Raw genomic sequence first — 19491 nt, forward strand, 5'->3', positions numbered from 1 at the left:
ATTTCGTCACTACGAGTGCTGTCAGAGGTTAAGCTAGATGTAGCAGAATGGGTGCAAGCTAGGTATGATCAGTTGAATTTGATTGAGGAAAAAAGATTAAAAGCTATCTGTCACGGGAAAATGTACCAGAAACATATGATAAGGGCACATAACAAAAAAGTTCGCCCACGAGAGTTTCAAAAAGGAGACCTGGTGCTAAGAAAGGTTTTGTCAATTCAGAAAGACTTTCGAGGTAAATGGATGCCAAATTGGGAAGGACCTTATGTGGTAAAGCAGACCTTTTCTGGAGGAGCTTTGATCCTCACTGAGATGGATGGACCAGAGTTACCTAACCCTGTGAATGCTGACTCAATAAAGAAGTATTTTGCCTGAAAAAAATGAAAAAGATTAAAAATGAAAAAGAAAAGAAAAAAGGAAAGAAAAATGAGGAAAAAAGAAAAATAAAAGGAGGGTTCAAGATGAAAACCCGTAAAGGGCGTCTTCAAACTAGAAAAGGTCTCAGGTTGAAAACCCGTAAAGGACGGCTTGAGAATTGTCTAAATTCAGAATTCGTGCATGGAAGAAATTCTGAATTAGTTTTGAATAATTGAAATGGTAGTCAAAGTTAGGGTTAGAAATCGCAAAGCTTGAGTAATAAGAAAGTAAACGAGATTCAAACACTGACTTACGACATCCAAATGTTGGGAATTTGGCAGTACAGGGGAACTTCACACCCTTAAGCACTACCACTATCCTCAAGATCCCCTCGACAGAAGCTATACTCGGGTCTTCCTACGACGTGCCAGTTCAAAAGCATTCGTACTATTGATATATGATGACGCTTACTGTGTTTTATTTTGATTATTCTAGTTAAAAGTTTGCCATGTATTTACCCAAAAAATCTTTATTTTTAAATAAAAAAGGTCTTTTTCCACATTGCAAGCATTCTAATTAAAAAATGAAAACATGTAGATTAGCTCGGGAAACATGAGATCATCGTGCATTATTGTACAAAAAGTTTTGAAAAAATATAGGTATTTCGAAGCTGAAAATGGTCTTAGTATGAGGTTTACGCGATAGTGGGCCACAAGAAATTAAGGTCTTATGATACACACAAAGGCTCAACAATGTGGCATAATCCAAGAAATCTTGTCATTAATCAAATAGTTGGTCATGAAAAGCACATTGGTTCAAAGAGTAAAGAGAATCAGAGTTAGGTTCAACCAAAGAGTGTCAAACCAGAGTTGTTAATCGGGGAATTGTTGTTGATTTTTTCGTACTCAAATCAAACTGAAGTACAAAGGCCATCAACAAAAGAAATTTCTTGTTTGAAAAGAAAATATCCTCAAAATAATTGCATCATTGCACGCATTTTAGGCATAAATAAGGTCATGACATGAAATGCATAATAATGGTAAATGCAAATTGAGTACTTTCAGGTTCTCTAAAAGGAAAAAATAGAGATGTAAGGACCCAACATAAAAATAATGAGTTTAGATTTCCATGTGTGGTGGTGGCAAGACGAACTCTCGCAAGAGAAATCGCTTCCAAAGAATATTTTCCTGAAACTTTCAGGTATGTTGTTTTCGAATCCTCAAATACATACTAAACAAGGTTAATATTTAATTTTCAGGTTTGATTTTCTTAAAGACGAGAAAAACAAATCGAATCCGATCCAATCTTCCCTGAGTGACGGCAGAATGAATCAACTCCTCCAGATCTGATATTCCCTTAGAAGAAGTGGAAAAGATCATCATATTCCAAGATTTGATATTCCCTGAGTAACAGCGGAACAAGTCTACCTCGATTCAATGGATTAACTCCTCCATATCTGATATTCCCTTAGAAGAAGTGGAACAGATCACTCTATTCCAAGATTTGATATTCCCTGAGTGACAGCGGAACAAGTCTACCCCGATTCAATGGATCAACTCCTCCAGATCTGATATTCCCTTAGAAGAAGTGGAACATATCACCCTATTCCAAGATTTGATATTCCCTGAGTGACAGCGGAACAAGTCTACCCCAATTCAATGGATCAACTCCCCCAGATCTGATATTCCCTTTAGAAGAAATGGAACAGATCCCTCTCATCCCCATATTTGATATCCCTTGAGTGACAGTGGAACTGATCATTTATCTTATTTAGTTGACCAGACGAAAAATGATTGTCTCTTCGTCTTTGCCCTATTCATGTTGACACAAGAATGAGCAAAGAGGGGCAACTGTCGACACTCGATATTTTCGTCCTGTTATTATTAAGTTATTATTATTATTATTATTATTATTATTTAAGATTACTAACATAATGTTTTTATTTACAGATCCGGCCTAAATACCCCAAACCCAAATTACAATCCAGCAAACCTAATGATGAAAACCCAATACCAACTAGGGTTTCAACATGTAGCTTCAGCCGCCACTTCATCTCAGCCGCACAATCAAGTTGGAGATGGACGGTCTAGATCAACCCTCAATTAAGATTTCCCCCTTGGATGTTGTCGTCGCCTTGCAAGAGCCGTCCGATCTGGACCCATCCAACGGTCCAGATCAAGCCCAGGCCACCGAATCTGGCACCATCACAGTCTTTTCCACCAACTGACAATTGGATTCACAAGTCAAATATTAAGACCAAGACAAACCCGTGTTTTCAATCTATTTTTTACTTCACTCATGATGTTTCAGAAAAAACAAGAAAAAAGAAAGTAAAAACCTATTGTAGAATCGGTTATATAACCTGAACAAAAAAATGTAAATGAGGGGGAACTCCCAGATTCGAAAAGCAATAACAATAGCAGTTATTTTCAAGGTATATTTTTAGTTTCGAAAATATAGAAATACACTCTTTGCATGCAAAAATAATATATATATATATATATATATGAGTCTAAAATAGGGTCAGGGAGTAGCTTACTTGAGTCAAAGGGAGCCTTCACGGCGGTCAGAGTTTGAGGAAACTGAATATTCAGGGTTAGATTTATGGTTGTTTGGGTTTGTTTAGGGAATGTTTAGGTTTAGTTTGGTGTCTAGGATAGTAGATCTAGGCTTTGAGGTTTTTTTAGGTGAATTTTGGAGCTTCGGCCACCATGTGTGGTGGTCGGAATGGCGGCCGGACGGCAAGTTAGGTTGGCCAGTAAGGGATCAGCCGAAGATTGAGAGAATTCTCATTTTTTTTGAAACGAAATGAAAATGAAACAAAAAATGATAAAAGGTGGTATATATAGGCTAATTTAATGGTATAATTACAACTTAAATGCCTCTAATTTTAGCGTGTTTTACAAAATAGTCATTGATAGGGACCAGTTTCATTATTTTGCTAATTTTCTGTATGTTTTATAATTTTTTATTTAATTATAGTTTAATCCGCCTACATTCATTACATATTTGCACTTTAGTCATCGATTTTGCAGTTTTTATATTTTAGTTTCGAAATTGTTATTCTTACTTCATTAATATTGGTTGAGATAAATAATTGGTAAAATTATATATTTAATCCCTATTTTTAGCTAATGTTGATCACTGTGCCCTATGTTTAAAATCATATTTTATTAATTATGTGATAGTTTTTTTTAATGACCCACGTTGGTTGTGGTGTCTTATATATATTTTATGTATGTTTATTTTACCTTTATATTATATATTAAAAGTGTGTTGGTTGTGGTGTCTTATATATATTTTATGTATGATTATTTTACCTTTATATTATATATTAAAAATATGGTAATTCCCATAATATATTGTTTGCCACTTATTTTGTAATTTGTAAACATATACGGTATATAATATATTTTGTAAGCATATATATTATTTAAGTGTATTATATATATATAGGTTGGACATAGTACGTAGAATATATATCTATTTTATTATCCATATTATATAATATATATATTATAGCATAAATGCATATTACGCAAGTAATACTTTTATGTATATATTATAATTATTTTTATTAATTTACACACATATATATATAATTTATGGAAACATCAATCTATGAATATATATATTTTTTAGTTGGTTGATAATTTAGTATTGGTACAAAATCACCACTTTTGTTTATTTAAGATATAGTAGTTTGTTTTTTATTGATTATAATATATATAGAATTATTATATTATTTGTTTCCTACTTATTTTCTTAATTTAAACTATAGTGGTTTAGTTTTTTATTATAATATATATAAAATTATTATAATATTTTTCCCCACTTATTTTCTTAATTTAAGCTATAGTGGTTTAGTTTTCTATTGATGATAATAATATATGGAATCATTGTAATATTTATTTCTTCACTCTCCTAATGTAAGCTACGTATGATGTTTAATTTCTTAATAATATATATGTAATCATTATACTATTTGTTTCCCTAATTTATGTTTTAATTTGTTTGATTTAATATACTTTCTTATCATGATATTTTCTTTATTATAATTTATTGTCCATAATTTGTCTTAATTTAAGGGTCATGTTTCTTTCATTTGTTTTTTTATGTTCACATGATGATTCCTTATTATGTTTTGATGCATGTGTCTTATTTTTATTTATCTTTAATTAAATATTTTGATGTATTTTCATTTTTATTTAAATGCATTTATGTGTACATATGTTTTGCATGACATCTTAATTAATTTTACATGATAGCCTTATAAGCATCCCTTGACTCTAATCGAAATAAATTGACTAAGGGTGATAATCGACCATTTTAAAATTATCGAAAGAAATTTTCTAATACGTGAATATTTAATCCATTTTAACGCATAGCATTAAACTTTAATACTATAACTTACATTTTAGATTTGAGCCCCTAAGTTTCTTAATTTTCATAATTTGACACTTTAGGTTAGAATAAGCCTTAATTTACTTTTAGTTTAATTAGGACAAATAAAATTTTGTTTGATTGCATTGTTTTTTTACAAATCTAAGGCACTGTTCACTTATTAAGGAATTAATAGTATATCTCCCGCGATCGTGCTCAGGGGGTGACTACTGGTAATTCTTTGAATAAGTTGACATCCTTTTCAAAATCACATCATGTTTTCTAAAAATGAGGTAATATGAGGTTATTAGGCACAATAGCTGATCTTCCGCATTTATGCTCGGGGGCGAATGCTATCGGTCTCGATAAACGAATACCCTTTTCAACTTTGCATCCTTAATGATTTTTAAATTAAATAGAGATCAAACTCTAAATTTCTGATTTTAAATATAGGGTAATCAACTAGGTACCAATTTTTGGGCGCTTGTGGGGGTGCTAGTCCATCCCCACGCGTAACTGACTTCCGAACCTGATTTCTAGATTTTCGCAGACTTCAAAACTCGGTATTTTGATAAAAACAAAATGTTTTATTAAAATCATCCGGTTTTTATGGTGTTCCAATCGCACCTCAAATGATTGGTGGCGACTCCTCACCTTTCGAAATGATTTTCAAAGAGAAAACCTCGAGTCGATATCGGTATTTCCCCTCCGGGCGAAAAACGGTTACGACAATTCTATTTGGGAAGAGCGTAACCATAGGCTCTTTAGGGGTTCGTCTCGCTCGGTTGATGTAATTATAAATAGTATAAAAGTGGATGTAAGAGTCAAGTTGTGTAGATATGGTATTTCTAGTCTTGATGATGTTAATAGGCGTTTATACCTGAATTGGGGTCTGTCCTAGTGTGGAAATTTTGTTGGTTGTAGCAGCTAATCTGCTTTCTTGGATGAAATATAACTTACTTATCCAAAAAAATTTGAAAAATGCATGTTAAATATTTCAGGATTGGTTATTGAAAATATATCTTGTTATCATTTTATACAAAATAATTTGATAGTTCAATTTGATTCATGAATTTTTCAATTGTTACCTTTCTCATTTTTAGTTTAAAAAACTTAAATAAATATAGATTATAGATTTGGCTGAACTTATTGGCTAAGCTATTGATCTTTTTTAAATTTTGTTCTTATTCTATCAAGAGTTTCAAGTACTCAAGAAGATGATTTATTGTAATTTTATATAATGTTTTCTATTAGGCTTTCAAAGATATTATCTTTATTTTTTTTTTGTGGGGGATTATGAGATTATGATATACTTGTAACCTTTTAGATCTAACGTATGCGTTACGACTAGATCTAATGAATTACATTAAATTTCTTAAAATATTTTAAAATCGTAGTAGTAATAATGAAGTCAAATCGAGTAATATAAAACATAAAAGTCCACAAGAATTATGAAATAACATATAATGTCAAATGTAGTAGATATCCATACATCAAAAGTAAAATCAAAATAGATCATAAAACTAGTGTATCAAAATATAGGCACATGCTACTCAAAATAAAGACATTTTGGAAGAAGAAAACATTACAACAAAATGCAATATTGAATGTGTCGATCCTCCAAGTGTCAAGTCTAGGGTGCCTAACTAAAGTATCTGAAAAGAGAAAGTTGAGGGAATGAGCTAGGGAACTCAGTGTGTTCCGATATAATAAAACATACTGATAAATTCTAGAATATAGTTTAGTAAAACGTCATAAAAATAATATAGAGGTTTTTTTAAAACATATAACTACCCTCCACCTTATACATCAAAATGCAGCACTGATAACTCCGTAAAAATGTCATATTTAGGACATTTTCACTTAAGTTATTGACTATCTAAGAGCTCATATGGGATCATATAGATGCATTTAGGAGAATATAGTTGCATGTGGTGGAAATATATTTTTTCGTGGCATTTGTAATCAATGTTGCGTTATGGGGAAGGTGTTTTGTCTGATGATGTAGGATTTGGGAGCAAGGATAAGCGAGGAAAATTGTCGTGACATGTTGAGAATGCTGAGCAGAATGCAGATGCCAACTCGGAAGACATTTTGAAAATGAAAAAAACAAAATAAGATATTTTCAAGAACCAGTTGTCCTTGTCTTCACGTGCCTTCAACTTCCAAACACCTAGGTGGGAACATCTGTCATCTAGGTTGGTTGATCCTGTCGGCACGTACGCCCAGCTACAAGTCTCCCAAGATGGACCACTGCTAGCTGCTCGGGAGGGGACCATTGCCACATCTACAGGGGATAATTATCAATGTTATGGGATAATATAAAATCATCTAATTTAAATGGTTTCTTTATTTTTGAAGAATTGATTACCTTTCTGCTTAACTTCAACTTTACAAGGGCAGTTGACAGACAAATAATTTTCCAAAGTTCTAACTGTGATTTAAAGGGTTCGTTCCACCTGTCTGCAAATACTAATAGCATATTAGAATTACCAATTATATATCAAGGTATTTATTAGTTGGTTATGAAAGAAAATCTTTACATTTTAACTTTCATTTTAGTGCAAGAACCAATCTAGCAGTTAAGAATGGTTGTTATCTCTAAAAGTTTTAGATTTGTGCATAACATTTGTAGAGGTATTAAGAGCGCTCAATGTCAAAAGAACAAGTCTTTTCAACAGATACTACATTGTTAAAATAATAGAAAAACTGACATTTTAGTATTAGTTTCGACCAAATAAAATAATTGTACAGGTTATGGCGATGTAACCAAGGATGAGGACTAAAATTATTATAGGATTAGAGTTAAAATATTAAATTAATATTTTATTAAAATTTAATAGTTAAATTAAAAAAATTGCTAATCAATATAATAAGAGTGAACGTTATATGATTAATTTACAATTAATCAATAATATAAGTAATCAAAATATAATAATTAAAAGTTAAGTTAAAAATTAGAAAATAATTAGAAAAAGGGGTACCATCACTCTAATTACACCTTATTAAATTTATAGAAAGTAGCAGACGTGAATGAAAACAAGTTGCATTGAGTTGGCATGTGGAGTGATTTGGGTTTGCTTTAACAGATCCAATCGTCTTTATTGATTTGGGTCTGATTAGATCTCATTCAAAGAGTTCTAATAAGTGGGTAGAAAATTTCTAAATTGAAATTAGAATACTGGAAGAATCGTAACACGCTTCAGCTGGATCTTCCCTGTGCTCACGAAGGTTATCAACTCCAAAGACCAGAAGAAAAAGTAACAAAAACTCCCATTTTCTATTCGCATTCTTACTCTTTGGCAACGAGACTAACGCTAAATCACAGGTATTTCCTCTCCCTCTCCCTCTCTCTCTCTCTCGATTGATTTGAAGTTAACCGATTTGGACTTTGATGGTTTCATAACTGTTTTCCTCCAATTTCTGCTTTTTACGTTCTCTTTTCTGTTTTTTTAATTATTTCCGACTGGATGGAAATTCAAGTTTTTATTTGTTTCAATTTACATCTATCAGATCTTAAGATGTTCAATTTCAGCCTTGAGTCTTGATACTGTAAACTTTGGAAAACTCTTGCAGCGTTGGTCTATTTTTGCTTGTCTGGAATTTAACCTTAACAATTGGGCACTTCTTATATCCGTTGTTCCAAATTTGCCAAGTAGAGTAATGGAAGTTGTTATAATCTATGTTACGCGGACTACATGATGAGTGTCATGAGTATACTTAATTTGTTCTAAGCCTTTTTATTATTTGAGAGATCATGTCTTACACTCATATCAAAATATGTGGATTTTCGCATACTCAAATAAATATTTTTCTGTACATATTTTAAACTTAGAACAATCATGGTTTATTGCCTGTCCAGCTCAGTTGGTTAATCTTGTGGTCGTGGAATCGAGTCCCACGGTGGGCAATTCATAATTGCCGGAGGTTTTACATTGAAGTTGCTCTCAATCTAGCGTTGGGGGCAGTACCTTACCCCCATTACATATGGGAATAGGGTCAGCTAATTAAATATCTAGTGATGGGTTTATTAGCTCTGGGATTTGACATGAGTTTTTGTTTCTAAATTCAGGGTTTTATTGTTGGAACTGAAGTCTTAAGGTGATGGCGAGGATCAAACCACAAGCTCTGCTACAACAAAGCAAAAGGAAGAAAGGACCATCTCGAATAAGTCTTACAACAATTATAATGTCGAGTTTGATTGTTGTTTTGATTGTGTTTTTTGTCTATGCCTCCTACAGACATTGGACTCAAAGGTTCGTTCAATTGAGTCGTTGGCTGTGGGATTTAGTGCTGCAATGCTTTTAGAAATAAACCATGATTTTTCTAAGTTTAAGATATGTACAGAAAAATATTTAATTGACTCAAAGGTTTGTTGATTCATGTAATTTACTGCACGATTTGCTAACTGTAGAGCAGTACATTTAGAAATGAAATTGCTTGTAGAAAAATAGATTATGGCTTTAGTCTGTGATTTTTTTACGTATTTGTCAGTGAAATTTGACCCACTTTTCTTTTATTTAGGTCGAGAATTCATATAGAGAACAAGAAATCAGTTATCGAGGTACTATATTTGAGAATCTTATTTATTCATTCTAAAATGGCTTTGATGATCCTCGTGGTGCCATATTTTTTTGGTCGATAACAATAGCACTCTCAACTCTGTGCCCAGTATCAATATACCACCCTTTCAGGACATATGAAGACAACTTTTCTCTGTTCTTGTGTCCACATGTATCCTTAGTTTATGAGGCATTCCATAATAAGGCATTTTACCTGTTTGTTATTATTGTTTCTAATTTTATAGTCTCTTATGACCGTGGCCACTTGTATTTGGTAGGGGGACAACTCTTTCATGGATTCCAAGAAATCTGATCTCCCGGGATATGCTGTAAGTTCCTTTACTTGCTAAGCTCTTCCCTAATTAGTATACTATGTCTGTGTGAACAATGTCTACTTTTTTGTAATACTGGCCGGGAATTGCTGTGCCTGATTCTCAGAAACAATATTGACCCTAGATGATTAAGTTATAATGTGGTTTTATATCCAATGAAAACTTTCTTTGTCAATTTAACCAGCTTTCTGTTAGTAAGTTTTTCTTCACATTGCAGGCATTAGAGCATGACTTCATCAAAAGACATTACAAAATAAATTCTTATATCATGTTCTTGGTTGTATTGCCTATTAAGAAAACATATTTCATTAGCATATCTCTCAATAAGGCATCCTGATACTGTATTCCTTTGACTTTTTTTCAAATATATCTTACGATACTGACAGATATAGTTGGTAATGAATGAAATTTAGCTGATTTGTTCATCTATTACTTTATCTTAATTTTAGTATTTTATATTGAATACTTATTTCAAAATAAGTCTTATCCGTCGACTTAACTCTGTTTTCTCCCTTCTTATGGTTAGATTTTAGATACCACTAAAGGCTCTATAACAGTGGAGCTCTTCAAGGACAGTTCTCCTGAAGTTGTTGATCAATTCCTTGATTTATGGTAAGTACTGGAATCAGTGTTATTTTTACTTGAAATAATGTATTTTCTTTATCTACAACTATCATAAAATTCCATGTGATCCATATCTGAACTGGAAAACATGTTGGTAGTTAGAGCTGAACAGTTTGTGCCTTGAAAGAATCAGGAATAGTTTCGAATTAGTTTTTCTAAATAAAATTTCAGTTTTGTTGCTGAATTTTCATCTGTGTTGATTTTGTTGTTTGAGCATTATGCATCATGTCTATCTATCACCAAGGCATGGAATTTATCACTATAGTTTACTTCTTAAGAGTCATGCTCAGAGTTTGGTTTAAATTGGCTAATTAGTTTAACGGAATTGATGAGGGTACCATCTAGTTTAGGTTCAGTGGTAAATCAAGTTCAGCCACATTTATGTTGTCTTATCTGCCATTATGGGTGATAAAATAGATCGATTTCTTTTGTGCTTTCAAGTAGTTGGTGTTGTTGGGATGTACAAAATGCATGGTTTATTTAATCACGGAATAGGCAGGCTGGCCAACACCTCTAGGAAGTGCAGTGCCAGAATGTCTTTTCTTTTTATTTTTAAAAATATTTTCCCTCTCCTCCTGCTGAACATGGTGCACAACTGAATTTCATTAACTGGTGCAAAGGAAAACCTGTGTCCTCTCATCCTCCTTATTGTGAATTCGTTGATATGCAGTCAGAGAGAACGCTTCAATGGAATGCTTTTTCGCCATGTGATAAAGCACTATGTGATTCAGGCCGGTGATAGTGATAAGTTAGGAGCTGTGGAGGGCTGGACTGTGAAAGGAAAGCAATACAACCAACTTGATACAAGGTTAGTGTACATTGGTTAAACTTAATCACTCTTATCATCCTCTCCTTTTTATCCTTTTTACTTACTGATTTACCATCCCGACAAAGGCTAGGCACTACATGTTTTTTTTTTTATAACTTACATTCTCTGACGATCAAACCAGTTTGAAGCATGAAGCATTCATGCTTGGAACATCTAAGGTCAAGCATGATGATAAGGAATTTGAGCTTTTCATTACAACTGCACCAATCCCTGATCTAAATGAGAAACTTATTGTCTTTGGGAAGGTCACTAAGGGAGAAGACATAGTTCAGGTAACAAGCAAGCTTTTGTTTATTTCCGTTGAAGTGTTTATGCTTACCATTTTTCCCAGTGTTGTCAAGCATGCGCGTAGGAATAAAAAAAAGGCTGCCTGATTGAATTTGTCTTTAATTTCTTTAATTTTTCACTTTTTTTCTTTTCATTTGATATATCTTTACTAGTAAGAAAAAGATAATATCAACCTCGTTACATTGTAATATTTGAGCATTTGACTACAAACACTGACCATAGGGAAATCATGCACATATTGACCAATAAAAAAATTGCATGTTTTGTAGATAAACTAGACTCCTCTTTAGAGTTTATTGTACATCTTAACCTTTATATCATATACATATTGCGCCTAGTTCCCGAGGCAACGTAAGAGTTTAAGCACCTAGAGTGTCTTGTGCCCTTGACAACATTGTTTGTTTTTCTTTTTCTGGAGTCGTTTACCATTACTCTTGGTTGGACACATTTAAAATGTTCCCACACACGATCCAATCTCTCATGTGGTTATCGGTTGAAGTTATATGGAATGTGTTTTGTTTGCCCAGGAAATTGAAGAGGCGGATACAGATGAGCTTTATCGACCTAAATCTCCGATAGAGATCCGCAGTGTGACTCTGAAACAAAGCATCTAAAATCAAACATGAGGAAATAAATATTCCATACTGTATGTTCTGTTGTCCAAACAAAGTTTCAGCAGCAGCGTTAAAATGGTTCAGAAGAATTTGTGGTGCGTTCCTTTTTTGAGCTTCAGATTTCATCGGTCCTGCTTGTGGTATTTACTCGAACTCAAGGTCTATAGGTCAACCACCTTGTCAGTTATTCGTTCGGTTCGACTTTTGGCTATCCTGTTTTTACCCTAACTAGCCTCTAGCATTTTCTTTTTGTTTTTGGAGGAGGGTATCTGCTTCCGAGTCTATCTTGATAAGGTAATGGACACTGTATTTTGTAATTTAAGTATAATAATATTGGATGAGATGTAATTTACATGTCAAACTCCAATAAAGAAGTTGAGAAAGGTGCTTGCAATTTCTGAGAACCCTCTTACCTTTTATTAATAATTTGTTTACGTATTTAATAAAATAATTCTATTAGTTCATCTCATAACATAAAATATTTTATATATTTTCTAACTACAAATATAATATTTCCTTTTATAAATATGAAGATAAAGTATGTGATTTTTTAAAAAAAGTATCCCAATATTTTTCTCTAACCAAACACAAGATTAATATCCAAAAAAAAAATTAATGGGGTTTTACATGCTTTTTCTACTGTCATACTGAGGGGAAGTTTTATAGTATGACACCCTTAATATATAATTAAAAAAAGATGTTATTAATTTTGTTATTATTTAAATAATAAAACTGATAAAATATTATCTAAAACATTATTATTTCTATCTAAAACGTCAATATTTTTTAACATTTATAGTAAAGTGTCTAATAATAATAAAACCGATAAAACACCTAATAATAATAAAACCGATAGAAATAATAATTTTTTACTGATTTTATTATTTAAATAATAATAAAATTAATATCATATTTTTTAACCGTATATTAAAACTGTCGCACGTGATTATTTGTCGCATTTAGACGCAGCGTTTGTATCTCCAAATTGAAAGATAAAACGCCTAGATAACACACACAAAACGGGAAAATAAAATAAGTGGAATTAGATGAAAATGAAGCCTCTGGCTCTGGGCACTCATGCTCCGCAAACAATGCTAACTATATCTCCTCACGCCAAATCTTTGTTGCAAAACAGAAGATTTTGCCCTGCCTTTTGCTCCTCAGTCTCATCCGAACCGGTGGGTTTTGATTCATCTATTATTACTATACTTGCCGCTTTCTGAAAATTGAAACCTTTGATTCAATGCTAGTAGTATTTGTTTCTTCAGATAGGAACTCAAGGTTCAAAGCTCGAGTATAAGGCAGGAATCCTGGACGATTTTTTCCTGAATTCCTTTCGTAACAAATTGGTAAAGGTTAGTTCGGACTAAATATTTGCAGGAACTATTTCAGCCACTCAATTTTTGTTAAGAAAACCTTGATGAGTTTTTGTTTCAAGGGCTATTACAGGAAGTTGGATGGGATTCGGAGAAGCCTGGATATGATGGACTCATTGAATTGGCCGAAGCTCTTATGATGAACAGCAGAAGCAATTCCGACACCAAATATGCTGCGGTCTTCTGATATAAACCCTTTCATCTCTCTGTTTTTTTTTTCTTTAATCTTGTTTAGCTTTATATTAGTGTGATCGTTGTTGTTTTGGAAATGACAGGTTCGAATATTGAAGTCACTGTTTCCGCCATTTTTATTAGAGCTTTACAAAATCCTTATAGCTCCCATAGATGGAGGGAAGGTCGCTGCAATGATGGTTGGTGAGTTGAATCTTCATAAAATGTTGTTAACTTTCGTGGCTGTGACTTTTTCTTTCTTCTTTCATTGTGTTTTTGTTAAGCAAGGGTGACTGTGTTCACTTGTCAATGGCTTATGGGCGTATGCAAGGTTAATTCTGTGGATCTTCCTGATGGGACCTCTTGCAATAGCGGGGTAAAATTTGATTCAAGTTTAAGATGACAATTATCAGCAGAATCAGATTCATTTTTTATGGATGTACTGCTTCAATTTCTTGTAGGTTTTTGTAGAGAGATGCAGGTACTTAGAGGAGAGTAAGTGTGTTGGGGTTTGTATCAATACTTGTAAGCTTCCAACACAGGTTAGTATTTTTATGCCGGAAGTCGTTTAGCCTACCTGTAATTTCAAGAAGGCTTTAACTTTTAGACTTCTTGCAGAGTTTCTTCAAGGATTACATGGGGGTTCCTCTGGTGATGGAGCCCAACTTCAGTGATTATAGCTGTCAGGTAAGATTTGTTCTTGGCGAAAACAGGGCTAACCAACCAACATGTAATTTGAACCATTCAGTTTCATTGGTTTACCATTAGCAAGTATCCTTTCTACGGAAGAACTAGAAGCAGAAGTAGCCAAGTACCAAAAGGACATCTAATGATGCACTGTTATATCTTTGTTATCACAGCCTGTGGTCTTGCCAGTCACCGATTGCCTGTACTAAGTTATATTGACTTTGTTATCACAGTTCAAATTTGGGGTCAACCCACCTTTGACGGAGAACGATGACACCCTAAAACAGCCCTGCCTGGATGTATGCCCAATTGCTAATAAACGAAGGGATATTCAAAAGAATGTGGATGTGATGAAATGTCCAAAGGCCTAGCATCGTGATCACACCAACTTTTTGGTGCCGTCACACTCTCAATTTACGAATTGTTGATGCATGTAAAAAGGTATCATTACATTTATTCTGTTTTTACAATCTATTGAGCTTGTTAACCATGCGTTTTAGACGAACAATATGCACAAAACAACAAGTCATAATTTTATACCTGGAGTTCTCTATTGCTGTATTGGCTTAGAACCGACTACAGTTCTCACTCCCTTGATCGCATTCGAAACCTGCCCACAAGCATCGCTGATCGTGCTATAGCTTTACAGTTGAAGCAAGATGAATTGAGCATTTTGCAGCCGTTTCAGCTGATAAAAATCTCAAGCCTAATAACTTACACAAGAAATTAACAACCTACTTTCTTCGCAACATTTTCAAGCTTAAATTTAAACAAATTGTGAATCAAAACTTTTAAGGTATACCTTGCAAAATCCTCCAAAGCTTAGGATATAAATACGTCATACCTTGGGGCATCCTTTAAGAAAGAAAAATATCATTCCCTTCCAAAGCTATATGTACTTATTGATTCCATTGAAGCACGTCAGATCCACCAATCCCTTAATCTTCCCTAGGGATGGGCATGTATCCGAACTCGACGAGTTTCGACCCGACCAGATAGGGTCGGGTTTTCTTAAAAAAAATTTGAGGCCAGGTCAGAGTTTTTAAGTGTAATGTTCGGGTCGAGTTTATGGTGAAAAATACCCGACCTGAAAAAATATATAATTTTACCTTATATATTTAGGAATAATTACAATAATACCCCTCTATATATAATTTTTTTCAATTAAGTCATTGTTTTTATTGAATAAAAATAATATTTTTTATTATTTTGGGTCGGGTTTATAAGTTATATATCGGGTTGGGTTCGGGTCGGGTGAACTCTTGTTTTGGTTGGGTCGGATCAGGTCTCGGGTGGAGATTCTCTTGTTTTTGGGTCGGATCGATTAGACCAAAAACCAAAAACCAGACTCATGCCCATCCCTAATCTTCCCTTTCTTATTGATTCTATTGCTTCTTGTTTGCTATTTGCGTAGTATCATGGAATGGTTCTGATTGTTTACTGCAGTGAATGCGCTTTTGTACCTATTTTTGCAAAAGTTTCCACAACTGCTTTAAAAAAATTATTAACTTTATCAACAAACTAAAGATTCTCCTCGAATAAAAACACGTGAAGATGGAAAGATAGTGTACAAATAATAATGCACAAACAGTAAATTTTAGATGCATATACTGGCTTAGGATTTAATTATACAGTATAAAATTTTTTTTAGTTTTACATAAATTTAAAACCGTTGAATGAGCAAAAATAAACGGTTAAGATTAAAGTAAGGAAATGAAAAGACATTAACTCATCAAACCTTAAATTTATGTAAAATTAAAAAAATATTTCAGTGTCTAAATGGATCTTAACCCTTTATATATAACTATATTAAACATTATACAAAAATAAAAAGCAGAAAGATGACTCAGGGGTTGTTTGTTAAAACATAATAGTTTAACACTGAATGATTTAGTAGTCTGAATGATTAAAAGGCTCTGTATGATATAGTTCTGAATAGAAAATTTGTTTGATAATACATCTAAATGGCCAGTCTGAATGGCAAAAATGACCATATTACCCTTCTGTATAATTTTGTGTTAAAATAAAATATATTTGTTAATACCTTGCGAATAAATGCTAAAAATATATTTTACTTTTTGATGTTTATAAAAACACATTTTTTGTCAAAATTATCAACAATCATAACAAAATATAAAATCAAGTAACATAAAAACACATTTTTTAGACAAATTATCAACATTCATAATAAACAAATCTACTAACATGAAATAACATAAAAGAGTGGTTTATGTTTTTTATGAAACAAAATACATAACAAGCATTCTTTTGTTCTAGACAAATCAACCCAAAAAAAATATTAATTTGAAGCATTTCAAAACAATTGATTAGCAATGTGATCACGTAGATTAGCCATATACTCATTGCTTTGAGGACCCCATTCAACTCCATTTATCTCGTCTTGTTCGTTTCCATTATCTTGTTCTTCACTAGAAAACATGTTGTTCTTGTCGAAATCCATAAATAATTGATCATAAACTTTGCATTTTCTTATAAAATTTTGGACCGCAAAACATGTAATCACTATGTCTCGTTGTATTGGAAAATGATAAGGAGCCATTTGCTTTAGGATTGGAAATCTTGCTTTCAGAACTTCGTAGGCACGCTCTATAACATTTCTAAGTTGTGCATGAGCATGATTGAACCTTTCCTCCTTGGTTACAGCACGTTGACGTCAAAAATCTGCTAGCCAATACCTCATATTACGATATGGAGTCATAAAGCCATGTGTATTGGTATATGCAGCATCACAAAGGTAATACTTATCTGTTATTTATATATAAGCATTAAAATTTTGTTACAAAAAATTATAAATAAATGTAATGAATTAAAACATTTTAATACAATTGAAAGAAATGATATATACCTTGTGGAGAAAAAGGAAAACCCGAGTTTGGATTAAATGCAACTTTTGTCAAAACTCTAGAATCATGTGTTATGCCCTCCCATCCGGCCCACACAAATGTGAATATTATATCAAAATTACAAATTGCCAAGACATTTTGATAACATTCACCCTTTCCTCGTCCTCTATAAAATCATCAAAAAGACACATTCAAGTTGTACATAAATGATAAAAGGACAGCATTAAAACATAACAAAGTATTTCTAATCATCAAAAAGTATTTCTAATCCAAAAAGTATTTCTAATCCAAAGAGTATTTCTAATCCAAAAAACACATTATAAAAAAACATCTCCTTGAATCATCCCAAAAGTCAAACTTACGCCCATCATTTTTAATCCAACTCTCACATGCCTCTACTTTTAGTACCAACCAAAGTTTCCTCAAACCCCACAATTCAAAAAGTTAGTTGCAGTATTGTTTGTAAAAATATAGAATTTCACAAGAGGAAAGAAGAAATCCTATAATTCGAAAAGTTAGTTGCAGCATTTAATTTGGTAACAAATTTTGCAAGCAGATTGACATAGTGGCAGTGCTTAATGAAAGCAAAACATAGTTCCCTAGCTTTCTGTTACAAATGTATTCTAAATGACCCAAGTTCAGATTTATATATTGAATAGAAGTCGGAGGACATTAAAACTGTCTTATCGACATGGTTCTCAAACAACATGATCTATGTCAATGATTTATTCATGAACTAGAATGTTTAACTGTATATTTACTACTTCAAAAAAGAACACAGATTGACAACAAAATATGTTCAAGACACAGGCTTATGAAGCTCATTTATTGCAGATTGAAACAAAATCAGCAGGAAATTTGTTTTAGATGATCATTTTTATAATCATCAAACACCGTCACAATACCATAACCACGAGGAATAATTTGAAAAGCAAAAACATGTAGGTGATGAGTGTTTTTGCTATATTCAACCAACTTCTTAGAGTCAATAATTACATTTACACAATAATTAAAGTCATATATGCATAACTTCAATAATTACATTTACACAATACAATCAGATTTTGTCTTTGCATATTGTATCAGCTGCACCAAATCAATCACACTGACAATCAGATCTAAGAATCACATAAATAAAAACTCTTCCTTGGGTTCAGAAGGAACTATTTCCCTAATTTAAAATAAAAACTAAAATGGCTCCTAAAATTTCTGCAAAATGGGTTCACAGTATACGATAACTTTCAGGTGGTTCAATCTCATCTCCAGAGGAACCGAACTTATGACACCATTGAGTGATAGAAACCCCATATCAAATGAAGCACAAACATCATTAAAGTTAAAAGAAAGAGATATTGTTCACTTCGATTTCAGTTTTTGAAGGTTTTTCTCAATAATAGCTCCGTTCCATTTGATCTTGGAGTTTTCATATTTAAAAATTGCAACTTGAAAAAAGTCTAAAAGTGGAAAAAATATCCTAGCAGATTGAATGGGATGATAAAAGCAGGAAAAAAATCACTTTGCCAAAGTACATTAACACGGATCCAATAAGTAGGTAAAGCGAAGTAAATGTAAGAATTTTGAAGTAAACAAGCAAACAATGGACCAATAAATGACTGGAAACTCTAAGAAACAAGAGACGGAAAGAATCTAGCTGAAATCGAGATCTGAAACGAAAATCTAACAAAATATTTAACTGATTGAAGAAAAAGAGTTACTTATCAGTGGAGGAACAAGAAGATGGTGAAGAAGAAGTTACAATGAAAAGAACCGAATACAAATGAATCCACAGAAATGACAAGGGAGGCGAGTTTGAAGATGAAGATGAAGACAAAGAAATAATTACCTGGTTGTGTTCTCTACGGTGGATGAATCGACCGAAGGAGGTGAACGACAGAAGAATGATGAACAACCGTAGGAGGATGAATCGATTATAGAACGTAGGAGGAATCGATCTTTGTTTTGGCACGAGAGGGGTAAGAAAAAGGGTATTAATGTAATGACCAAAAGTCTGAATAATTATGCGCCCTTTTTGAGTCTGAATCGGTCAGACCCTCCAAATCATTTACAGCTATGATTTTATGCGAATCAAACGCTCTGAATCAAACGTTGCTGTATGGATCAGAATGTTGGGCAATCAAGAAGGATCACGTAAGGAGGATGGAGGCCGCAGAAATAAGAATGCTTCGATGGGCATGTGGTTGGACTCTGTGGGACATGACACCAAACTCTGTAATTAGGATGTCATTGGGGGTGGTGTCTGTATCCGAAAAATTGAGGGAGGGAAGACTACGGTGGTTTGGGCATGTCCTTAGGCGACAACCGTCAGATGCGGTCAGGAGGGTAGAGTCGATTACAGCCGACGGTGCTAGAAGGAGAGGACGACCAATGAAGAAGTGGGTAGACTGCT

General features: G+C 33.1%; 2 protein-coding genes across 2 annotated transcripts; both read left to right on the top strand.

The window, feature by feature from the left end:
* Positions 1–7824: 7824 nt before the first annotated feature.
* LOC120135254 (peptidyl-prolyl cis-trans isomerase CYP21-4-like) lies at positions 7825–12380 on the top strand. Its single transcript, XM_039151551.1, has 8 exons — positions 7825–8065; positions 8810–8993; positions 9262–9301; positions 9578–9628; positions 10158–10243; positions 10926–11063; positions 11206–11356; positions 11900–12380. The coding sequence occupies exons 2-8, from the start codon at positions 8842–8844 to the stop codon at positions 11984–11986; spliced, it is 705 nt and encodes a 234-aa protein (XP_039007482.1). The 5' UTR covers positions 7825–8065; positions 8810–8841; the 3' UTR covers positions 11987–12380.
* Positions 12381–13022: 642 nt separating this feature from the next.
* LOC120135253 (beta-carotene isomerase D27, chloroplastic-like) lies at positions 13023–14616 on the top strand. Its single transcript, XM_039151550.1, has 8 exons — positions 13023–13164; positions 13255–13341; positions 13436–13540; positions 13638–13737; positions 13818–13909; positions 13995–14075; positions 14152–14220; positions 14454–14616. The coding sequence occupies exons 1-8, from the start codon at positions 13033–13035 to the stop codon at positions 14589–14591; spliced, it is 804 nt and encodes a 267-aa protein (XP_039007481.1). The 5' UTR covers positions 13023–13032; the 3' UTR covers positions 14592–14616.
* The last annotated feature ends 4875 nt before the right edge of the window (positions 14617–19491 follow it).

Source organism: Hibiscus syriacus, unplaced genomic scaffold (genome assembly GCF_006381635.1).
Source record: "Hibiscus syriacus cultivar Baekdansim isolate YM2019G1 unplaced genomic scaffold, ASM638163v2 tig00110607_pilon, whole genome shotgun sequence".
Classification (NCBI taxonomy): Eukaryota; Viridiplantae; Streptophyta; class Magnoliopsida; order Malvales; family Malvaceae; genus Hibiscus; species Hibiscus syriacus.

Excerpts from the sequence above, each read along its gene's own strand:
- LOC120135254 (XM_039151551.1), top strand. The coding sequence starts at position 8,842 with ATGGCGAGGATCAAACCACAAGCTCTGCTACAACAAAGCAAAAGGAAG. Across the intron at positions 11,064-11,205 it reads TACAACCAACTTGATACAAG|TTTGAAGCATGAAGCATTCA; the intron begins GTTAGTGTACAT and ends CGATCAAACCAG. Across the intron at positions 11,357-11,899 it reads AGGGAGAAGACATAGTTCAG|GAAATTGAAGAGGCGGATAC; the intron begins GTAACAAGCAAG and ends TTGTTTGCCCAG.
- LOC120135253 (XM_039151550.1), top strand. The coding sequence starts at position 13,033 with ATGAAAATGAAGCCTCTGGCTCTGGGCACTCATGCTCCGCAAACAATG. Across the intron at positions 13,165-13,254 it reads CCTCAGTCTCATCCGAACCG|ATAGGAACTCAAGGTTCAAA; the intron begins GTGGGTTTTGAT and ends TTGTTTCTTCAG. Across the intron at positions 13,342-13,435 it reads TTCGTAACAAATTGGTAAAG|GAAGTTGGATGGGATTCGGA; the intron begins GTTAGTTCGGAC and ends GGGCTATTACAG.